The 22,948-nt window shown below is 37.9% G+C and overlaps 1 protein-coding gene across 16 annotated transcripts in view; it reads left to right on the plus strand.

Moving 5' to 3' along the window:
- Positions 1–22,948, plus strand: part of PAK3 (p21 (RAC1) activated kinase 3) — a 297,720-nt gene that overhangs the window by 193,843 nt on the left and 80,929 nt on the right. For 10 of the 16 annotated variants that reach the window (XR_010138925.1, XM_054544144.2, XM_054544143.2 and 7 more), the window contains 2 exons: positions 18,006–18,106; positions 22,434–22,478. Coding sequence is in view for 15 of the 16 variants with exons in the window: in XM_054544144.2 (XP_054400119.1) it covers positions 18,006–18,106; positions 22,434–22,478 (146 nt within the window). In the remaining variant the exon portion in view is untranslated. 16 annotated transcript variants of the gene reach the window in all.

The raw sequence follows: 22,948 nt of genomic DNA on the forward strand, positions 1-22,948 counted from the left end.
CAATCACTTCTTCAAGGTAAAATAAATAGCTTTGTAGGTCACTTATATAGTGTTAATCAATCTACAATTCATACCACAAAGAAAGCTGAAACTATTAGTATGGCCAGTACTGCCACTTGTACACCTGCATAACTTAAAAGATGCTTTGTTCTTCATGACCCAAGGATGGAAAAGATGGAGATGAAGTTAAACCTCTGGATTGAAGATAAACTGAAGAATAATGAACCACATTCCATGCAAGAGATTTGTGACCATGCAAGAGGAATTTTCAGAGACATGTTTTTAGACACTGAAATGAATCCAGAAAAAATTTTGTTGGGAGTAAGGGATGGTTTGATGAATTTAAGGTGCACCATAATGTGGAGACCAGGTCTTATTTGACAGTTGTGCCAAAGAACAAACCGTTCCTGCAGCTCTCATGTTGTATTCACCACAAATTCAGGAAGTGGCTGAAGAAGGGGATTACATGCCTGCACAAATCTTTAGTGCGATCGAGGCTGTCAAGTTTTGAAACCCTTTGAATATTTCTGAAGAGCAAGCGCCCACTGATGCCGAGGTCAGCAAAATCAGAGAAGCTGACATTTCCATTTTTTGCCAATACTTCAGGTGACCTCATAATGAAACCCTTGCTGCTCTACAGAAAACTGTGCCCAAACCCTCTCAGGGGAAATAAATGAGCCAAGTTTCCAGTGTACTGGCAAGCAAACAGAAAAGCCCGGATGAATCTTCCTCTCCTTAAGGGATGGTTTGAACAGTACTTTCTTGTGGATGTTCAAGACTACTTAAAAGAAAAAAAAAGATACCTTGAATTCAAAGTCCTGCTGATTCTTCAGTCTATTTGGTGCTTCAGGTACATTTGCCAATATGTATCCTCATGGTAAGGTTGTCTTTATAACTAGCCACATGTCTGAGATTCTTGAGCTTTCAGTCAGTGTTTGATCTGGCCATTCAGGAAGGCTTATTATAAACCAATGTATAACTTTGTTCGCAATCTCACGAAGTTTCCACTGTCTGAAGATCCTAGTGCACGAGACTCCTACATCATTATTAATGGCATATCCTTAATAAAAGTTTGGCTGTTGATTTTTAATGGGTTTTCAGGAGGTAACTTCCCAAAGAGGCATTAGATAGTTTAACAGAGCCTGTCATTAATGTGACCTGTGAGAAGACTTGGCTAGAGGTGGTGAAATATCTTTCCTCTATCCCTCCCAAAGACAAGAAAAACCTATGGATGAGGATGAAAATTTGGCACAAGAGCAATCATTGTCGGAAGTTGAATCTGAAACTGTTGACACCAATTCAAGTTAATGCCGCTAGAGGCTGATCCTCAGGAAGCTTTCTTGACTCCAGAGGTTACTATCAAAAGTGATGATGAAGACAATTAGGAGGCTGTGGGACTGGAAACAAATACAGCAATAAGAAACAGGAGCAAAATTTTTAGAACAAGATTAAAACCTCCCTAAGAAGGTAATTAAAATTGGCATCTTTACATGTGTCAGATATTACCTGTTCAAAGTTTGAGTGACTTAGAATTCTATAAAGAGGTGCTATGATGCCTTTAAACGTAATCATATTGGACAGAAACAATCTTCAATAGAACTTAAATCATGTGCCATTTAATACTGTTGCTGGACAGCTGATAAAACTACCTTCTGACAAAGTTTGATTTAATTAGACTCTATTAAAAGGTCCTATGAGACTTTCTAAAAGACTATATTGGGAAGAAAGAAACCTCAGAAAAGTCTAAATTATCAAGTAGTGCCATTTAAATACTCTTACTGGACAGCTAATAAGCTACCTTCAGACAAAGATTGAATGATTAAATTGAACTCCATACAGAACTGCTAAGGTGTCTTCAAAAAGGACTTGAGAAGATGAAAGCATCTTTAGAAGGGCCACTTAAATTCACTTGCTTGATAGAAATAAAGCCTCAAGCAAGTTGTTATAACTTCAGGATTCGACTTCACTGACTCTAAGAGTATAGACATCCATAATTTGAACTAATGAATAGTCCACTTCTGTTCATTGCTTCTCTGTCACCCTCATTTGCCACTACCATAATGAGTGATAGATACATCCTCATCACCTCTGGAAATCATCTCAGGATCTAAATGGAAACTGTATAAAGCCTATCATTTTTACTGATTTAAACTATGTAAACTCATTATTCTTTTTATGTAATGTGCTGTTGTTATTGTTTACCTGCATAAAAATATTTATGAGGGTTTTCAACAGTTTACTTGAGACCTCATTTTTGCCCATTTTTTTCCTTCCCAATATCATGATCTCCTCAGCTGAACTCTCTTACCTTGGGGGTTGTTCAGGAACCTGACTCTCATGGGGAAAGAGGGATTACTATTTCTGTGTTCCTATCTCTTGGTAACTGCTTAACCACAGTCAGTCTTGAACTAATGGAAGGAGCACTGGACTTGGGTTCTTGAGACCTGGGTTCATGTTCAGTTCTGCCACTGATTATTGTGACATTGGGCCAGTCACTTGGTTTCTCTGAGCCTCAGTTTCATCACCTGTTAAGTGAGGATAGTAATACCTGGCACAAATATCACAATATTAGTGATAATTGAATATAATTATTAAGTACCCAATGGCTATTAAAAGTAAAACTAGGAAGTGCTGAATAACCATAATATCATTATATTTGTAGCATTTTGGACCTTATCAACGAACAACTGAGAAAACTAAGTTTTTGAATTCTTTTATTTTTTAAAGTAACTTCCTCCCATTTTTTGTCAATTATAGAAAATTTTAAAAAGAAAATTAAATGTGCCTATAATTTTATAAGCCAGAGGTAACTAAGTTGGTATTTTTCTTCTTAGTACGTCTTTGTCTCATCATAAATTGTTCATCAATGTCAAAAACTTGGAAAATAAAGATAAGCATATAGAAAAAAATAAAAACAACCCATAATCACAAATCCCAGAAGCAATGTTAATATTTTGGTGGATTTATTTCCAGTCTTTTTCTATGGCTATATGTGCACATATATAATTTTTACATAGAAAAAGTCATAATGCATACAGTTTTGTTGCTTTTAGCATTTTTATCATGAATATTTTCCTACATTTATGCAAAGTATTTGTAAATATCATTTTCAATGGTGTATAATATTTCATCATAGGACGACATCATGGTTTAGTTAACCATTTTCTTTTGTTGGATATTTGAGGGTCTTTCCAAATTTGGCCATTGTAATTTCACAATGTCTTTTTCATTACCTAACTGAAAATATTTGCTTTGGTGACAGCAGAGGATTTTTTGTTGTTTGTTTGTTTGTTTTTGAAGAAGTCCTTTTAATAGCTACATTTCATTGACTAAGTGGAACTTCAAGAGACAGGTAGAAGAAAAAAAAAGAAATAGTAGATGTAATTTCAAGATTGAGGATTTATTTTGTTAGTGACTGTTCCAGAAGCTGAATTTTGGTGTTAGAGCAATTCAGGAGGGACAGTTTGCCACCATTTTATGATACTTTACTGTAGAAAAGTTTTCAGGATTTAGACCAGGAAAGAGACATCCTAACCATATGGATTGATTTTATTTTATGGACCCTGTGAAGTCTGGGACTGATCAGGTTTCTCTTTTGTTGGCTACTAGAAAGCTTGGAGCCAAATGTGTGGTCAATGCATAGCACTTGTAATGGGACTCTACGGTATGTATGCACTTTGTATTAGCTTTCTGTCAGGCTCCATTTCGTGTTCCTATCTTTATGGTTTTTGTTTTTTCCTTTTACTTTCTTATCTACTTTGAATTTATGCTATCATGTTGTATTTTGTGTATTCTTGTAAGCCATCTGACATCCATCTTGGAACATGGTGGGGAATAAACACACTAATAAATAAATACATTAATAAATACATGAATAAATAAACCAATAAGGAAAAAACAATGAGGCAAATTAATGCAGCCAGGACTCTGAAAATTGCATAGTGCCTCCAAAAATAATCAATGTTAAGGACTTGAAGCTTGGAAGAACATATTGGAAAGAAGCAGGTGAGGCTGCGAGGCTGCATTTAGAGGTGACATGTTCTGTGTGACATCTGTGTCTACTGAAGCATGCTTATATGTCTTGTGTCTTCTGCTGCACTTGAGCATTAGGTGTGTTTCAGAGGATATGCAGTGCTGTGTAATGGACTGTGTCTTTAGAGGGCACAGTTCATGTGCATTTTATTTGTGGGGAATCTAGAGAGATTTGGGAGTTGGTGAGCCTGGGAATGATGTGATGATCCTTCTTCGTGGAGGCATAGGAAGGAATCATTGTATATAAATCAAATCAAGACAAATAGGAAGTTTTCTACCATTTACTGACTAGTTACTGGGTGCCAAGCTATGTGCCAGGCACTTTACATGTGTTGATTTAACACTTAACAGCCACTCTATATTATTCCCATTTTACAGATGAGGCAATTTAAGCTCAAAGCATTTAAGTAGACAATCAACCTAGAATCACATAGCAAATGACAGAAGCCAGAGGCCTCCCAAGTCTCTCTAACTCCAAACCCGATGCTTACTCTACTATATCACACTACCTTGCAATAGGACAAAGGGAATATGTGGTAAACTATGTTCCCAGCATCTAAAAGCCAGGAGTGGCTTTCATTTTTCTTTAAGAAGATGATAGTGTGCTTTGAAACATATCTGAATTTCAGAAGAGGGGACTTTTAAAAATTGCCACTCATAAGGAAAGAAAGAACTTTTTCGCATATTTTTGAAAGAAACGATGGTGAGAAGATATTCTTGATAATAGAGATATGCTAACATTTGCTTTGGGTGTTTTGTAGGTTAGATTTTTTTGGTGTGTACTTTATAGGCTTGCATATTGCTTACTTTAAAAAGCTGAAGTTCTAAATAACAGTGTTCATATATGTGAAAGAGTTCTTAAAGTACTATATAGTTTTGTTATTGTATTGAATATATAGTTCTAATTCCCAGAGTATGTCATCTTCTATATACTCTATACAGCAGGAATCCTTGCTGCACAACAATTATATTAAAGAAAACTCTCAGTTATCTTTTATGGTCTTGTTAATCAAATGTTTTGGTCAATGCATATTACTAACTTTCATCTAATTAATGCACAATAAAATATACTTAGTGTGATAACAGTATGCAATCTTTCTTTGGTGATACTGGAGACCCTTTGGGATCTTGCAGTAGCTCAAAGTTATTATCACTGCACCAATAATGTGTAAGAGTGTCAATTAATTCAGGGTTCTGTTATCAGAAAGCCAGGTATCAGAGACTGCTACATCCTGAATGGTGCTTACATTCTTGATTCTGCAAATGTAGCCCATCCAGCTTAGCAAAGAGTGCTCTTTGGAAATCACTGCCCTGCCCTTTTGGAAACCTGAAGGACATGGCATCTTGCTTGTCCTCTGGGGTCAGTGCTATGCCCCAATGGAAGAGTCTCTTGTACTGCTCCTTTACTCCTAGGAAACCCGTGTTGAAATGGGAAGAAGGTAGAATAAGGACACACTTTCCCTATCTACCAGGGTCTGTGCTTCCACTTTAAGGCCAATGAACAGGGAAACTCGGCACAAATATGGTAGCCCCGTAAAACCAACAGACAGTCAAATCCAAGAGAAGTATGGAACGTAGGGTTGGGAGATGTTTACACTAAGGTAAAGAAGCCACAGGGAGAAATAAACTGAGAGGAAGTAATGACTGAAAGGGAGATTAGGAGGTGGAGAAGATACAGAGATGGACGGAATAAGAGGGGAAGACAGAAGAGTGCTGTATTAAACATTAAGTTTGATATGCTTTAAAAAATGGAGTGTTGCAAGAAGAGGAAAATTGACAAAGGCTAAGGGATATGAAGTTGCTTTCCCCATTAAGGCAAATGAGGCCTCCTTTTTCTCCTCAGACTTTTACCCTATATAATTATCCACATGATCAGAAGTGTCTAGTTAGGACATTGCCTCATCTTTGCTTTTTGTTTTCAAATGTTTCCCATCAAAGTTGTCGCACATGTCAATTGAATGCAAATGAAAGTGGAACCAGTATGTGTTGCCTAGAGGGAGATGAGTAAGAGGTTACTTCCTAATGATTTCCCAGAATAATCACTGTTGCTGAATGTTTTTGAAGATGATACCACTGAAGGTGCTAGCTGTTTGCATGTGTGAGTGGGGGTGACTTGAAGGGCTCACATGTGACTATCATTTTACTTCCCCCATCCCATCATCTTCATGGAACATCTGACCTGTGAATTGGGCTTGTGGCCACTCTTGCAGAATCAGGTACCACATTGAGTTTTTATCTGTACATTAAAGCCTGCTAATTTGTGGAGGACATATGTTGTTTTCCATAGCCACTGAAGAACTAGCAGGAGAAAATGGGCTTAATATTCCACCAGAGAGAATGGAACTAGACATAAATTCCAGATAGGCTATTTGGATGCTATAGGTTACTAAGAGTGACATTTTCTAGAATCTTCATTGGATATCTCATGGCTTTAGCAAGTTCTACATGAAGGCGGGAGAATGGACCTTCCACCATGGGCCTTCCCAACTGTATGCTTTTGAGATTTGCTGATATAATAAAAGATATTATAATAAGAGCAGTGAATGTTTAAAATGGCCCAGTTTAATCCTCTTTTCTCAGTAGTTATACTTCTAAGGATATCACTCATAAGATGAAAGTGCTAGGTCTAAACATAGTTACCGTGTTACTTAGTATATTGCTATAAGATGATGTAATTTGGAAGGCTGTTATAGGTGTATTATTACAATGTTCAAAATCTCTCATATCAGTTACCTTCTTCAAACTTCCTATGATGGAGGTAAGGCAGGGATTATTCCCATTTTACAGAGGAAGGCAGAAGTTCAGAGAGGTTAAATGACTTCCACAAATTTGCTCCACTACTTAATAACAAAGCAAGGCAGACCTAGAATTTGGATCCCCCAACTCCTAGTCCAGTGGTAGTTGAAGACTATACTGCTTGCATAAAATGAGAGTAGCTTGTTTTGTAAACAGGTTTCAGCCAATGGAATATGCAAAAATGGAATTTTTACAGAAGCAAGTAGAACCCAGGTGCCTCAGTGGTTACAACAGTAGTCATACCTTTATCCTGACAAGTTATTCCTCCTGAGGGCCTAATTTGCTAACAGGAAGTAACTAGCTTTTGTAAAAAAGAAAAATATGGAATATTAAAATAGAACACTAGAGTGGTGCACCTATCATCCCTCCCCTTAGATTCATTCATGATCCAGAATGTAAAAGATATTTGGGCCCTCTTACTCATTTAATGAACACCTTCCTTTTCTGCTCAGAATCAATATGTATTTGCCCAAGATGCTAAGTTTATGCCAGAAATATGTATGTTATATGGAATTTCTTTTAAAATTCTTATTCACCGTGTACTGTCAGTTGCTTTAAATACTTACCGCCAACAATAAAATCTATTTTTATGCCTATCTTTCTATTGTAGTCACCACATATACTTTCACATATTTCCAATGCAAAAAAAAAATAGATTTGTAGGCCCACACAATGATAGTCTTTATAGCAAAAAAAAATTTTAGGCGTAAACAAAAGAACTGATCTCTCCCTGTGTACAAGGAAATGTACTTCTTGTAAATCCAGGAGTTAAGAAATTCCTGTGGGTCCCCTCTTGTAATATGCCCCCAAACAGGATATTTGTTTACAGAGCAGATGTCTCAGGGATTAGAACATGCTTTGCAGAAATCAGTCCCTCTGGAACTATTGCTCTCACAAATGAGTGCCTGCCTCTTTGAAACCTGCAGGGCTGCTGTTGTCATAGGAAGAACTATTCTGAGATACTTACTGTTACCTAAGTATAAGGAAGGCTTCAGAAGGGTTCCCTAAGGAGGGTTATGGCACAGTGTGCTCTGTGACCCACAAATCAGAGGATGAAGCAAAATGGCACTTTTTTTAATAAAAAAAGGGAAAACCATAGTACTTAATTCACTTTCCTGGTAGCTATGTAGAGACTAAGGCATTTCATTTCTTACAGGCCAAAGGCAACATTTTGTAAATGACCTGTTTGGGGCACTGACTGACAGCCTTTTAGTAACAGATAAATCAATGGACCACCGAAAGCATCTATCATCCAGCTAAAGAGTAACTGAGTCACTAAGGATCATTTGTTAGGAAAATGAAGGATGTCACCCATAGGAGGTGGATGGCCCTTTAATAAGACTTCTATATCCTTTCAACATGGATTTCCCAAATCAAGGCTCAGGAATATTGAGATGAAAAATCGGCCTTTAAATATGACAGATCTCTAACCTAGCCATCTCCACTGTTTCTGCCAGAAGTGGTCCCTGTGACTACAAAAGTTGTTTGGCTTTAGGAATATATAACACTGAATGAATACAGATTGCACCTGGGCAGGGTGAGGGGGACAAAGGGTGGAAAGAAGGACAAGGGCTTCTGGTGTCAAGCTAGGGATTATGAGATAAGTGCACCTCCCAGGAGGGCCTCGACCCCAGCAACTTCACTACAAGCCTCCTAACAGAAGGTTTTATTAGGCTTCCTTTATCTCAAAGGACTTAATGGAAGACCACAGGATAGAGGCATATGGGTATCCAGCCAATGCACAAATCTGGGCTGCATTCTGACTTTGAGCACAGATTTAATTTATTAGCTATCTCAGTTTAAAAGTTAGATATAACAGAATCTGGAGCATGTTTTTAACTGCCTATATACCACTCAGAAAAGAGTTGTGCCTACTTTTTATGTGCCTAGCTCTGTGCTGATTATTGTGAGGGGTACTACATATGAGACAAGGTTCCCTATCCTCAGGTAATTTTCAACATAGTTGCAGAAATCATACACACACACACATACCGAGTTTGTGGGAAATGTCCAGTAAGTGATCTTAGAGAAAACAGATACAGTGGTGGGGAGGTCCTCCCCATTCCACTCCCACCATTCATTCTCCTTTTCCACCTGAGTGAAACAGCAACCATCTGGAAGCCTGCCCCCACCATGGCATATGTACCTTTAGCAGCACACAGCTATCTAGCTTGTCTTCTCACACCTTTTTTTGTTGTGTCATTCAACTATTCAAAAACTTTCTCAGCATATTTTGTATTACTACCTCCGATTTCATCTTTCTTCCCTTCCTGATTTCCAAGGCTACACCCTACTTATTTATTGTGTCTTCTCATTTCCTCATCAACATGCAATATACATCCCTACTTCCAACCTTTTACCTCTACTGTTCTTCCTAGTTGCGATGACTTACCCTTGCACCTAGGTATCGTCTTTAAGGCCCATTTCTCAAGACATACCTCCTCCAGTAAGCCCTGACTGTCCACCACAGATTTCTGTGATCTTTTCTTTTGACATGCTACTATACTGTATTCTGCCCAACTTAGCACCTAATTTTCTTTGGTAGTTTCTGTTGCTATTTCTTGTTTATTAAGGTTATTTTCCCAGTTAGATTGCAAGTTCAGAATATTACTGAAGTTTCTAATGAATCACCCAGAATAACCTGTCACTACATTGATCCACAATTCAATATAGTTGCTAACTGACTCACTGATTCAAAGGAAAAGAAGCTGGGACAGTAGCAGGAGGAAGTTGTGTTTTAGAGCCAGGGTTGTAAAATGCTTGCCTCATAGAACTAGTCAGACTATGTGTTTATTTTTCTTTAGAAAAATTATTTCTGCAGTAAAAATGCTTTATATGATATTTTGCTTTTAGCTTTCCGTATTAACAAGGCTTTAAATGTTGCTTTTAAAATTATGACATGTACCATAATATTTTGCATGCTTTTCATTGCTTTTAAAAAGATGATTATTGTTTTGTGCTTTTGGGCTAAATTTATGTAGGAAAGCATTTCCCTATGTCTGTCTTCTGTCACCCTTTTTCTTTTCCTGCGTGCTCTGTTTTCAAGAAGCTAGAAAGAGTTCTAAAAAATAAATCTGAAAATGACCATATGACATCCAGTGAGTAGGCCCAGCAAAACTTCCAGGAATTTTAGGGGAATATAACAAATGGAACTCCTACAACAAGCAAGACTGAGGTGAGAGCTTTCTAAATTGCTTTCAGAAAGCAGCCATAGCACCATCCAGGGATTTCATCCTGGGGGAGAATTGGTTGCTTTGCTCAACCTTGAACCATGCCCAGCTATGTTGCCATATATGCCTTTGGCCCCAAAGTGTTACCTGGCAAGAAGTGTGCCTGAATGAATAGAGTCATCCCCACTGTTGGGGAAAAACAGCAACAACACCACCAATAACAACTTCAACTACAAAAACAACTGTAAAATATACTCCTCACCCTTAGGCCTTCTTGGCAGACATCGATCATCTTCTCCTCTTCTACGAACACATAACAGCAAATAGGCATGACCTGTCCCCATATACTGGGCCTCATTTCATATAATGAAGGTCATTCATTCATCCATTCATTTTTTGTTCATTTGCTTATTCATTAAACATTGAGTCAGATGCTGTGCTAGATAGGTACTGGGGTACAAAGGTGAAAAAGTCCCAGTCCCTGGCTTTAAAGAACTGAAGGTCTAGTCAGGGACACAGATAAGTTATTCAATGATTAGAGTTTAGTGTGGTAAGTGTAATATGTAGGAGTGAGAACTGAGGAGAGGCAATTATTCAAGACTGAAGGAAGGGGTGGTTAGGGAAGGCTTCCTGGAGGAGATGATTATTGAACTGAGGTGAGTCTTAAAGGAGGCATAGAACTAGCCATTAAGGAGTGAGTGGCATGCCAGGTAGAAAGACCATCATTTTGAAGGCAGCGGACATGACACGCTGTTAGTTGAGCGTCTATGAATACAACTACAAGTAGTTCGGAAAAACTGGTGCTCTGAGAGTGGGAGAGGGGTAGAGAAGAAGCTGTGGATGTAAGTGGGGACCAGATCCTGGAGGACTTATCTATGCAATGCTAAGGGCTTTAAATTTGATTCTGAAGGCAATGGGGGAACATTGAAGCAGGGCAATATCAGATTTGTGTTTCAAAATATCACTCTAGCCACAGGAGGAATCGGGAAGAGAGGGAAAGAGACCAGTCAGGCCGTTGGAGTCATACAGGTGAGAAATGAGAGTGACCTGGCTTAAGGGCCACTAACAGCAATAAGAGAGGACAATGCAGAGGGACTATTCAGGAAGGAGAATTCATAGAACTAGGCAACTAATCAGATGGTGAGAGGAAGAGCTGGAGAAGGTTGAGTTAGGAAACAAAAGAAGAGTTGTTATTTCCTGTTTTTGATAGGGAAAAACACTTAATTAGTTAGATAATTAATGAAATAATTAGGCTTGATTTTGAAAATATTTAGCGTGGGGGGTCTGTGAGACACCTAAATAGAGGTGTTCAATAGCCAGTTAACTACAGGGGATTGGGGTGCAACAGAGATGTCATGGCTGGAGGTATATATGGAGAATCACTAGTGTCAGTGGAGATTGAAATCATGCATGTGGATGAGATGACCCAAGGGAGAAGTGTGTTGATGAGAAGGGATGAGGAGCCTCCTGCAAATGAGACTGAGAAAGAAAACTGAGAAATGCAGAAATAGACTCTAGGAAAGAGTTGTATGAAAGAAGGTGGGGGAAATGTTAGCTTCAAGAAGTTCGTGGTCACAAATGTCAGTTTTGACTGAGAGGTCCACACTTGTAAGGACAGAAAAGTAGCCATTGGTCAAGGAGGAGGCTAATTTGTGACTTCAGGGGAGTCATTACACTGGTTTGAGGAGTGAGAGCTAAGGAAATCCAGATTACCTTTTCAAGAAGTTTAACCTAAAGAAAGAAAAGCTAAGACTATAACAGCTAGAGAAGTATGTGAAGAAGCAGAAGCATTTTAATTTTTAAGGACAATAGTGATCTCAGCATGTTTTTTAAGCCAAAAGAGAAGTGCCAGTAGAGAGGGAGAGATTGAGGATACAGGAAGAAATAGAGCATAATTGGTGGATTCACTTTAGGTAGAAGGTGGCAGGAGTGAGGCAGGAGAAGAGAAGATGCTACTGCTGGAGATAAATTCATAGGGGTGGGAGAGAAAGTGAAATCAAAGGAATTTTCAACTGAAAAAAAAGGAGTCCCTCCATTTATCTCAGTGAAGTAGAAGGAAGGTCATATGCCGAAAGTAAGGGAGGAGGGGGTAGAGCTGAAGTTAGAGTGGAGTTCTGAATTTCTGGAATATTGGGTGTGGTGATTGGAAAAGGAAGTTGGCAAGGGGTGACGAAACTATTGTCAAGCACCATTAATGACCCAGCTATCATAAGCACCAGCCAATCTGCATGACTGTGTGATTTCCCTCCAGCAACTCTTGGCGGCCTTGACATAGAAGTGGAGAGCTTTCATAGTTGGATTCTGTTAGGGTAGGGTTTCATAGGACAATTATAACAAGAAGTCAAAGAGTGAAATTTTCCAGGACAGAAGCATAAGAGCAATTTACATGCTGGACCATAGAGTCTCAGCCAGAAGGGAGCTGAGAAATTGGCTAAAAATGGAAGTGACTAGAATGATATTTTGAAACTCAAATCTGCTATTATTGCCTTGTTTCAATATTCCCCATTACCTTCTAGAAATGGAGGTCTTGTTGAGATCAAAGAACAAGTAAAATAGGAGTAAGCACTTGAAACAATTAGCAGGTTAGCCAGATGGGAAGCTGAGCTCAGAGAATGAGATAACAAGGTTGAATATTGCAGAGAAAGGGTTATTCTGGATAATAAAAAGATCTGGGGCAACTATGGTTCTTCACTCTGGCTGCACATTATCTCTGGAGTTTTAAAAGTTCATTTGCCCAGGTTTCATCCCCAGAAATCCTGATATAGTAGGTTATTGGTGGGCTCTAGACATTGGTATTTTATGGAACTCTACAGGTTATTCTGATGTGCAGCCCTGCTTGAGAACCAATGGTTTAAAAGATGGCTGTGGGAATGATTGCAGAAGTGGAAGGGAGGTAAAATTCATTAGAGTTGAGAGAGATCAAGGATCCATAAGGAAAGGGTATGAAGTAGGTGTCCATTAATATCCTGTTTCACACAGTGGTGGCAGCACAGAATGTAGGAAGGAAGACTGGGAGCCAAAGTCCTCAATGGAGAACAACGCACTTGGCCAGGAGAACTAGGTGGTGATAATCTCAAAAGAGAGGATTTTGTAGGCAAGTGTAGAAGTACTGATCTCAAATCATTTGGAGTAAAAAAAGAGAGTCTGCCTTCTCCATTCTCTCAGGCCTACAGGCTTGGGATGAGAAAGGGTGAGCAGCCTCCACCAGTCTTATCTAAGGAAGCGATACCCTCACTGGATAGTAGAGTCTAAAGTCATTGTTCTCAATCCCAGCTAAGTAATAGAAATACCTGAGGAGTTTTAAAAAATAAAGATGCCTAAGGCTACCCCAGACTAAGTGAATCTGAATCTCTGGAGATGGCATCTCTCTTTTTTTTTAAGTTCTCAGATGAAAATGATGTACAGTGAAGTATGAAAACCTAAGGCAAGAGGTGAAGGAAGAGGTAGAAAATGTAGAAAAAAATGTTTCTGATAGGACAAACTCTTGCAGGTAAAAGAACTGCAGAACATTGGGGTGGGCATATAGAAGATGATAGATGACTAGAGGGACTTCTCTTTCTTTATGAAGTAGCAGAATAGAGAAAGATGTCAGGATGAGAGATTCTGGAGAGATTAGCTGGCCCCAGGAATTACAACCAGAACTCCCAATAGAGCTCAAGGCCAAATGCTGTTTGCAGTTTGTGGTCCAGGCAGCAATTTGTAGCCTTGTTCTGAGTTCCAATAGAATATGGGAGATACACTTAGAAAGTGATACTTTTTTGGACTTCTGCTCTCTGCAAATATCAACCCAGAGAGCTGACCAGGTTGAGGCTTAAGATAAATGACAAATGCTCACAGAATTTTGCAGGGTGATACAGACATTTTAGTGTATCTAAAAAACAAAACAAAAGAAAAACCAGTTCTCATCTAGGGTCTAGTTTATCGCTAAACACTTACTGAAAGCTAGAGCTCAAATCTTTTTTTTTTTTTTTTTTTTTTTAATGCCGCTGAGTAATAAATAGTTTAACTGTTGAAAACTTTGGTTCTGGAGACAAAGTGGGGACCTAGATTCAAATCCTGGCTCTGATATTTGCCAGCTGTGTAACCCTGAGTATATGATTTAACCCCAATAAGTCCCACTTATCTATAAAACAAGAACAAGACCTATCTCATATGACTGTTGTGGAGATTAAATGAGATAGCCCCAGATACTTGGCACGTGGTGAGTGTCCCATTCATGATAGCTATTAAGTGTGCAGGTACAAGCTAGTTGCTGGGGAATGTGAGAATAAATAAATCACACTCTTTAGTGTCAAGTATCTCAAATTTTAGTTAGAGAGGTAGATATGTAAAAAGTAACAATCCTATGCTGATGGTACCAAGCTCAAAGTAGACACTGAGTAGTTCTACGGGAGCATGAAAGGACAGGCATTTAACTTTGTCTGCACAGGGGAGATAGGGAAAGACTTGCCAAAGGAGAAAAAGCCCAAGAGTGAGTCTTTAAGAGTAAGGACTAATAGGAGTGATCCCCATAAATTTGGGGGAGAGGATAAGAAGTAAGACTTTCCAGGCATAGGTATAGCATGTATAAAAGCTTGGAGGTATGAGAAAGCCTGGCAGTTTAGGGAGCATTGAATATGTATAAGTAGTGGGGCACATGGCAAGAATAGAGAGGTTGGAGTGGTAAACTTAGGAACATATCATGCAGGCCCTTGGATATCATGCTAATAAACATGAACTTTTAACTTATGGGTAATAGGGGACAGCACTTAAGCATCTTAAAGTCAAGAATGTTACTCAGGAGGCTGAGGCAGGAGAATCGCTTGAACCCGGGAGGCGGAGTTTCTAGTGAGCTGAGATCACGCCACTGTACTCCAGCCTGGGCGACAGAGCGAGACTCCATCAAACAAACAAACAAACAACAACACACACACACACAAATGCAAGAATGTGATCTAGCCACAGAGTAGAGAAATGAATGGAAGTGGATAAAATTGGAGGCAGTGATGCTAAGTGAGAAGTGATGATGCCTTGGACTAAGATAATTATTTGTGGGGATGAAGAGAAGAGGATGGATTCAAGACCAGTTTAGGAGATAGAATATACAAAACTTGATGATCAATTAGCATAGAAATAAAGGAGTGAAAGACGACTCCCAGATTCTTGGTTTGGGCAGCTGGGCCAGTGCTGGATTACTCAGGAGCCAGAGCAAGCATTTGTATATGGCATCTAGTAAATCTGAAGTACCCAAAATGTGGAAACAGTTTAATTTTGAATATATAGCTTAAGAAAAAAAGACTCAATCACCATAGGAACATCAGAACTTTTGCACTTTCTTAATTGTTTATGCCTTAGTATTGTTTTTATTTGAATTGCATATTGTAGAGGAGGATCATAATTATTTTTTCATTGCTTAGAGCCGCCTAAAGGAGGAGGAGCCTAGGGCCTTGCTTCTTCTCTAATCTGCATGGTTAGTGGCATCATTTCACTGTGATAGGGAACACCAGAAGAGGAGCAAACTTGGGCTTCCTGCCTTTGTTATGCTTAGCCCTGAGTGAAGAAAATTGCATAGTTAGGCTGATAAGGCATTGGCAGTCTGGTGGCCTTCTAGGAAAACACCATTAATCCGATTCTGCATATAACTCAGCCCAAGTGGAGTGTTTAGTCAATTTGCTACAAATATTTTGCCAATACTAATAGAAAAGTTGGGAGAGTTTATTTGCTGACAAGAGGGGCCATGAATTCAAATTGATATAAGGTTTGGAGGTACAGATTAAGGTAGGGGCTCTTAACTTGGAGTCCAGGAGAATTATGAACCTGTGAAAGTATATGTATATAGTACATTTTTATGGGCAGAAGTTCCATAGCTTTCTTCAGATTTTTCAGAAGATTGACCCCAAAAAGCTTACCAAGAGCTAATTACTGTGAAGTGAATGAAACTGCTCCTTCAGAGTTCCTCACTTGCCTGGAACCCTTCCAAGGCCCTGCGAGGGGCCCCGGTACATTTGTATTTGTTATTTTGTAATGTCTTTTACTTAAAGGGAACCTTCCTCTCAAATTACATAAAGTATTTGGTCCCCCAACATGTGGATCCACCCCTGCCAACGACAGATTAGGGAATTACCTAACATGAGTTAGTATTTGGGAGTGGAGGCCATCCAATAGAGAAAGAAATGTACAAGGCCAAAAACTGCACTAGCAAAGCCAAAAGCAATGACAATCAAAGAAAGAAAGGTCACTGAGAAAGGAGGGATGCCAGGCCACATTGTCAAGGAAGTAGAAAGAGAAGTAGCTAGCCATGGCCAGCATGGATGGGACATCATGAAAGAGAAAAAGTAAGAAAATGATTACAGGAGTGGCTAGGACACCTTCAATAGAGTGATGACACAAGAGTGCCTTTCTGAACAAGTAAAAAATGGTAGTTGAACAAGTATAAATGTTAGCTATAGTTCACAAACATGCAGGGGAAGTAGGAGTACCAACAGAAAACTCTAAACTTCACTGTTAGGATAATATTCATGAATAAAGTAGGCTCACTGTAAAAATGGAATCTGTACTGAGGGTAAGTTATATGGCATATATGTATTTCTTCAAAATGAATCCTAAATGTGCTCCATGGCCAGACAAAGGCCTTGGGTGACTCTTGTTCCCCTGCTCCCAACCTTTCTTTCCTGATCCTGTATAGTTCCTCTCACTACTTTAGTTTTCATATTTCTGCCCCATATCTCTGTCCTATGGCTGGAGATAAGGAACAGTGAGAGAGAGTGGAATGAGACAAGAAGCCATAAGAATAGCCTTTGAACATGAAAAGTTTTGAATTTAAAATTTATCATGGGTAACCCACAAAACCAATAATCCATATACGGTTGAGTGTTGTCTGTAATTCAGGCCAAGGCAACATCTATTTGAACCAGAATGTTCTAAATTGACCACCCTGGCAATTCTGAAGTTGATTGGTTTTAACTGGGTAAACCTGGTTCATGCTGACTTGCCCTGTATTAGGAGGGTGAGTACTATTTTTTTTCAGTGTGAAATGCAGCCTCACCAGAGATACATGCTCAGATCTGCTGATAAGTGTGTTATGGAAGCTACTAGATGCCATTTTAGAGTGTTTCCACAGTGACTTCCTCCTGGGAACTATTTCCAGATAGACTATAGTTCTCAACTTAGTTTATTCAGTGATTATATCTTTATAGGCTTTTAAATTATGAGCTACTGATACATTTATTTATAATTATGTAACTATGAAAAATCTGCTACTTGAAAAAGACAATGATTTTTGAATGGCTGATATGACAAAATATAATGGAAACATGGAAAAATAACTAAAAACTAGAAAAACTAAACCAAGGAATGGCTTTAAGTTTTCTGAAAACTAAATAAAATTAATTCAGTAAAAAAAGCAGCAATTTGTAGCTTTTTACTGGCAAAGCGCTGGGTAGGAAATGATTGAAATATTTTTAATAATAAAAAAGGTTTGTAACATAATTGATTTGCAGTGGTATTCTTGTTAATAGAAGAGTCTATTAAGATATGGTTAATAATATAAACATGTTAAATTAAATAAGTACCAACCACTTGATTATTAGCTATCGTTAACATAGAAACAATTCGCGATATCTTTATTGAAAGCTGAAGTGTTTTCTATTCTTTCTAATAGTATGCCTTAGCTTGACTTGTGTATGATGAATTTCCTCCTTAGTAAGTGATATTTGATTCAACAAAGCCAGTTAAACACAATATCCCTAGATACCTCCTGGTTACACTGGTAAAAGGCATAAATCAGTTTGAATGAGAGATTTGTTTCAAATTAGTTCTGGAACCTTTGAATTATTTGGCTATGACATTTGTCATCACCCTCTTAGCTACTTCTGCAAATAATTGGAATTTCTGGAGTTAAATGTTGTTAAAATTGTGTTGAAATCAATTGTCTTTCAACTTTGTAATTGTTTTGATGAACCTAATTGTACAACTTGTGGATGCCAAAACTATACCCCAAATAAATACATGTTAACATTTTGCCTTTAGCCAATAAGAAGAAGGAGAAAGAGCGCCCAGAGATCTCTCTTCCTTCAGACTTTGAGCATACGATTCATGTGGGGTTTGATGCAGTCACCGGGGAATTCACTGTAAGTAAGCTCTTTGTTTTGTTTTGTAAGCCACGAAAGAATTCCTTTGTGAAAATAGGTTTCAAGCAAGAATTGCCATGTCCCAAAATGTCAGACTTAATATTTTTGATGGTTCCAAATAAGATGGACATTGCCTAGGCAATCATAGATGGAAATAGAGGATGGCAACAGCATTGACCAAATTATTTTGTCCATCTTTTAAAAAGGTTTGATCACCGTATAGTCTCAAATTGGTTGAAAATATTAACTAACCATGGCACAGAAAACGTACTCCTGGCAGAGAGATACTGCCTGAGCTTTTTCTTTATCAAGTGAACTGAATCAGAGAATCATCTACTCACCTTGGCCAGTGAAAATAATTCATCTGAATAATTCAGGCTTTACATTAAAACCTAGAATACCCAGATCAGCTAACTACGCTAACCAAGAATCTCTATGGAACTGACCTGTTTTTCCCTTTGATTTCAAGAACGTAGATTATTTTTACAATTTTTAGTAGGTATATTTTGTAGATATTCAAAAAACAAACCTTATATTTCAAGAAGAAATATTGATGGATATATCATGTATGTTCTAGTTGTTATGTGCATCTCTCTCCTCTCTCTCTAGATATCTCTCTCTAGAGATGTCATGCAATCCATAGTAAATACCAATAAGAATTCTCTGGATAGACCATAGCTATAGATCAAGCCTTTTGCTGAATATTTGTAGTGCTCAAATAGCACAAGATCTCAGATCTATGGAATTTTATACTTTTTTTTTTAAAAAAAAGAACTGGTATCTTTTTTATTTTATTTTATTTTAGCTCAGTGAGAGGAAAGATGTGGCTATGGCTAGAAATATGTCCCCAGGAAGGTGAACTACCTTTTCCCATACTATTAATGAACTCCATCAAAATGTACATTCTGAAATAAGGAGTAATTTTGAGGGCATTTCAAAAAAAATCTTTGATAGGGCCATCACCATCAATTCTTGGGCTGTTAAACCAGAGAGAAATTTACATATTAAGTAGTTGAGTTTTTTGTTTCATAACATAGTAGTGAATAGACTGTGTTATATGATTAAGTGGAAAAAAAGAAGGAACAAATTAATCTACGTGGAGAAACAAACAATGTTGCTGAATTGACAGTCAAATTATCTTATTTTTTCAATTCTGGAAGTAAGTGATAGGAGAATGGAAATGGAAACAGTAAACACCTTGGCCTCATAAAGTGGTGTAAGCTGATTATTTCTGCGTTCTCAGTAGCAAGCAGAGGAGAACATTAAGAAATATTGACACATAAAGTGGAGATAGGTAAGATTTAACCAATTTCATCATTAAAGTCAGAGACATTACTCAAATGGCTTTGAGTGTGAACCCAGTCTTTACTATATTTGCAGAATATTCTCTTAGCCACACTTAGATACTCCAACCTTGCTATTACGACTACCACCACCATCATCACCACCAGAAAAAAAGTAATTTGTATAACCTGAAAAACGTTCTATTTTTAAAAAATTATGAAAAGATTGTAACTATTTTTGCTGACACTTGAAACAAGAAAATCCCTTACCTTTATAAAAGTTTTGCCTAATAACTCTTCCCTTTTTTATTAATTTTTCCAGCTTTGACATTTTAATGTTCTCTGTGCTTTTCCTCATTTAAACTACTCTTGTGTTTTATTGTTGTCATTCACTATTTTTCTTTTCTTTCTTCTTCCTTTTTGTTTTCTGATGTGAAAATTTTCTCATCCAGTTATCTCATGTGATATTCTAGTTGCTCTCCAATATTTTATTCTTTCCACTTTTCAAACTTACTTGTCATCTTATGATAGAGTATCTCTATCTCTAGCTCTTTCATTTATCATTCTGGGTTCTGAATGGAAATGAAAGAAAGTAAATCACCACCATCTTGCTGACTGCAGCACCAGTGATTTTCAATTTGCTGTCAATTAGAACCCAAAGAACCCAAAGTGATGGACTATCTTTCCAATGATGAAAAACAGTTGGATACAACCAAACCATATGAAACAAATACTCCTCTCCCTACTAAAAATATCCCCAATTTGAAATAAGATAGCTGTTTGGAAGTATTCCACTGTTACGAATCCATTGAATATATACAAAGACATAAGCTAAATTTGGAAAATGGAAGTACTTTATTGTCATCCTGATGATCTTTTGTAACTACTTGTTCATACATTATTTTTAAAGATGCCAAATTCTGCCCTTTTTGGTACTTTTTTAACCTGTGATTTACATTTACTATATTATTATTGTTTATTAAATTTAAACATGCCAAATTATAAAAAGCTTTTAAGAAAGTCTTTTTATTGGTAGAGTTTAGAATTGGGTCCTAATTATCATAGCACCACTAATTGATTGTGTGTTGGGAGGGGATCATTATTAAGTTTGATTATCGTGGTTGTTGAGGTTGAATTTTGTGCAATTTGCTGAACTATCTAATCCAGTTGTCTTACAAGGGCTTGTTATTTTGAATATTTGGACACTGATTTGCTGTGTTGCTTGGTGATTACTCTTTGGCTAATTGGCCCATATGACCTTGTATACCTGGTCATACACTTGGACCCTGAAGCTAAAAGTAGGTTGGGAGGTGAGATTTTTGGTATTCAATGATTACAAGTCCTCATCCTTTATATTGCCATTTTTGTCCCAAATACTTCAGAACTCCCCTTTCCAGACCTCTAGACCTGTGACGGTCGCTTCAAGTCAATCAGAGGGAAAAATGGTATGAGTGATATAAATTATCATTTCTTATGATAAGATAAATGCCTGGCCTGTTATATCATGCTGCCATTCTCTTGGGCTACACTGGACAACCCCCAGCTTGATGTACTTCTAGTTGGTATCCTATACACAGTCAGGCATTGATATGTGCTCCTGCTTCTGATGCTCAAACTCCTAGGTCTTCATTAGCTGTCTAACTTTTGGGATTAGTTCCTCAACGTGGCATAATGAGATGGCTTTATGACTATGTGCCTTTGTGGCATACATTCAAATTTGAATGTCGGGTTTTATTGATAATTGGATTTGTCTCAACTTAGAAAAAAGAAATGTCAGCAGTGTAGTCAAAATTATGTCAGCAGTGTAGTCATGTGGTAAGTATAGTTGTCTGGAGGATTTTCTGCTATTGGCAGCATTTTTTCCTGCTGTCTAGTGATCATAAGACTATTTATCACAAAAGTTTAGAAGTGCCATGGGAATGTATAATAACTGCCAATATTCTAATGATTATGGTAATGATTATGCCAGTAACGTCTGCTCTAGTGGTTATGTGCAATGCATACCTCAATTTGTAACACTTAATAACTCCTTTGGCCATTACGGTATTAACCAAATGCTATTAATTGCACTTAGAATCATAACTGGGATCATGCATGGGCTCCTGAGTTCAAATTTTTGGCTTAAGGCTTTAGCATCTAGCCGCGTGAAAAATGCATGTAAAAGTGTCATTTCACTGTGCTTGGAGTAACCCTAAATACCAGGAATCAAGGACATATGTACAAAATCAAGCCAGTTGGGTCAAGCATGTTTCTGTAGCATTTGAGATATCTTTATTTAGGCAAAGCTGTTACCTTATATCTTGTCTTATTTTGTGGGAAGTGGGATTTTAGAACTGCAGCACTAAAATGGAAATTATGTATATATGGTTTGAAATGGAATTGTTTCCCTTTCCGTGGTCTAAATATCTAAGAAACTTAACATATAGAGTCTGGCTATGTGGGAATGTTCTTTATCTAGTTTTCTCTAAGCCAGCCATGACTTTAGCTACAAAGTGCAAAAGAATCACATCAATGAGAATAAAATTCAGTGTTTCCATACAGCCATCCTTTGAATTTTAGCCACATACACACTTTTGAAACTAAAATTGGTTAACCAGAATTGGGAACTGAAATTTGTAAGTTTAACACATGGCCATTGGCTACCTGTGATCACCCAATTATAAAAACAACTTACGAATTATTGTCAAAGCTTTTCATGATGCCATCCTTCTTGCCTCCAAATTCATGTTTCTGCCTTTTAATAATGTATCCAATCATTTAATGGTAATTCTTATTAATACATATTTATGGAGGAAGCATCTTGCCAAAAGTGGAATTATACATCCAAACTTTGGAACATTGTCGTTCTCTCTGTTCTCTTAAATCTGTTGTCCTGTAGCCTGTCCTGTCCCTGATTTAGTTAAAACCTCCCTATTTTCATAACCGCCCCACTTTAGAAGGGACTCCCCCCATTCAGACCCATTGGTTTCATCTCCTCCCACCTTCTAAGTTGTCCCACATTCTGTTTTAACTTTCTTTTCTTTCTTTATTTACGTCCATTACAGCCAGATCTCTATGGCTCACAGATGTGCCCAGGGAAGCTCCCAGAGGTGCGTCACAGGCCCAAAAGAAGCTTGCATCAAAGTGCTTCTTTGAGATGTCATAGCACTGCAGCAGCAGGTTCATGTGTGTGCAGTAGAGTTGTTGCTTGGCTTATCTCACTTTTTTTGTTGTCATTCCCAAACTCTGGAGGCCCACGTCACACATTGTTTTGCCGAGACTTCATAGGATAAAGCCACACAAATTGTGTCTGGATGCACTTCAGGAATTGTGTGTCTGTTTCTCTCTCCAAGTTGCTCTTGGAGGTTGGATAATTATGAAATTGGGACTTCTGTAGGCTGAACATATAGGAAAGAATGTTGAATGCTCAATGCAAAGCTAACCCCTAATTTTTGCAATTCTCCTTGGTTAGATTTCCAAATATTCCCTCCTCTCTGCTCTAAATGCTTCAGATTATTATAAATTATCACAAGGCTTTGTCGTGGTTTTCATAGTCCCCAGGTTCTATGTGGCCTATAAA

This window comes from Pongo abelii, chromosome X (assembly GCF_028885655.2).
Source record: "Pongo abelii isolate AG06213 chromosome X, NHGRI_mPonAbe1-v2.0_pri, whole genome shotgun sequence".
In the NCBI taxonomy this organism is placed as follows: domain Eukaryota; kingdom Metazoa; phylum Chordata; class Mammalia; order Primates; family Hominidae; genus Pongo; species Pongo abelii.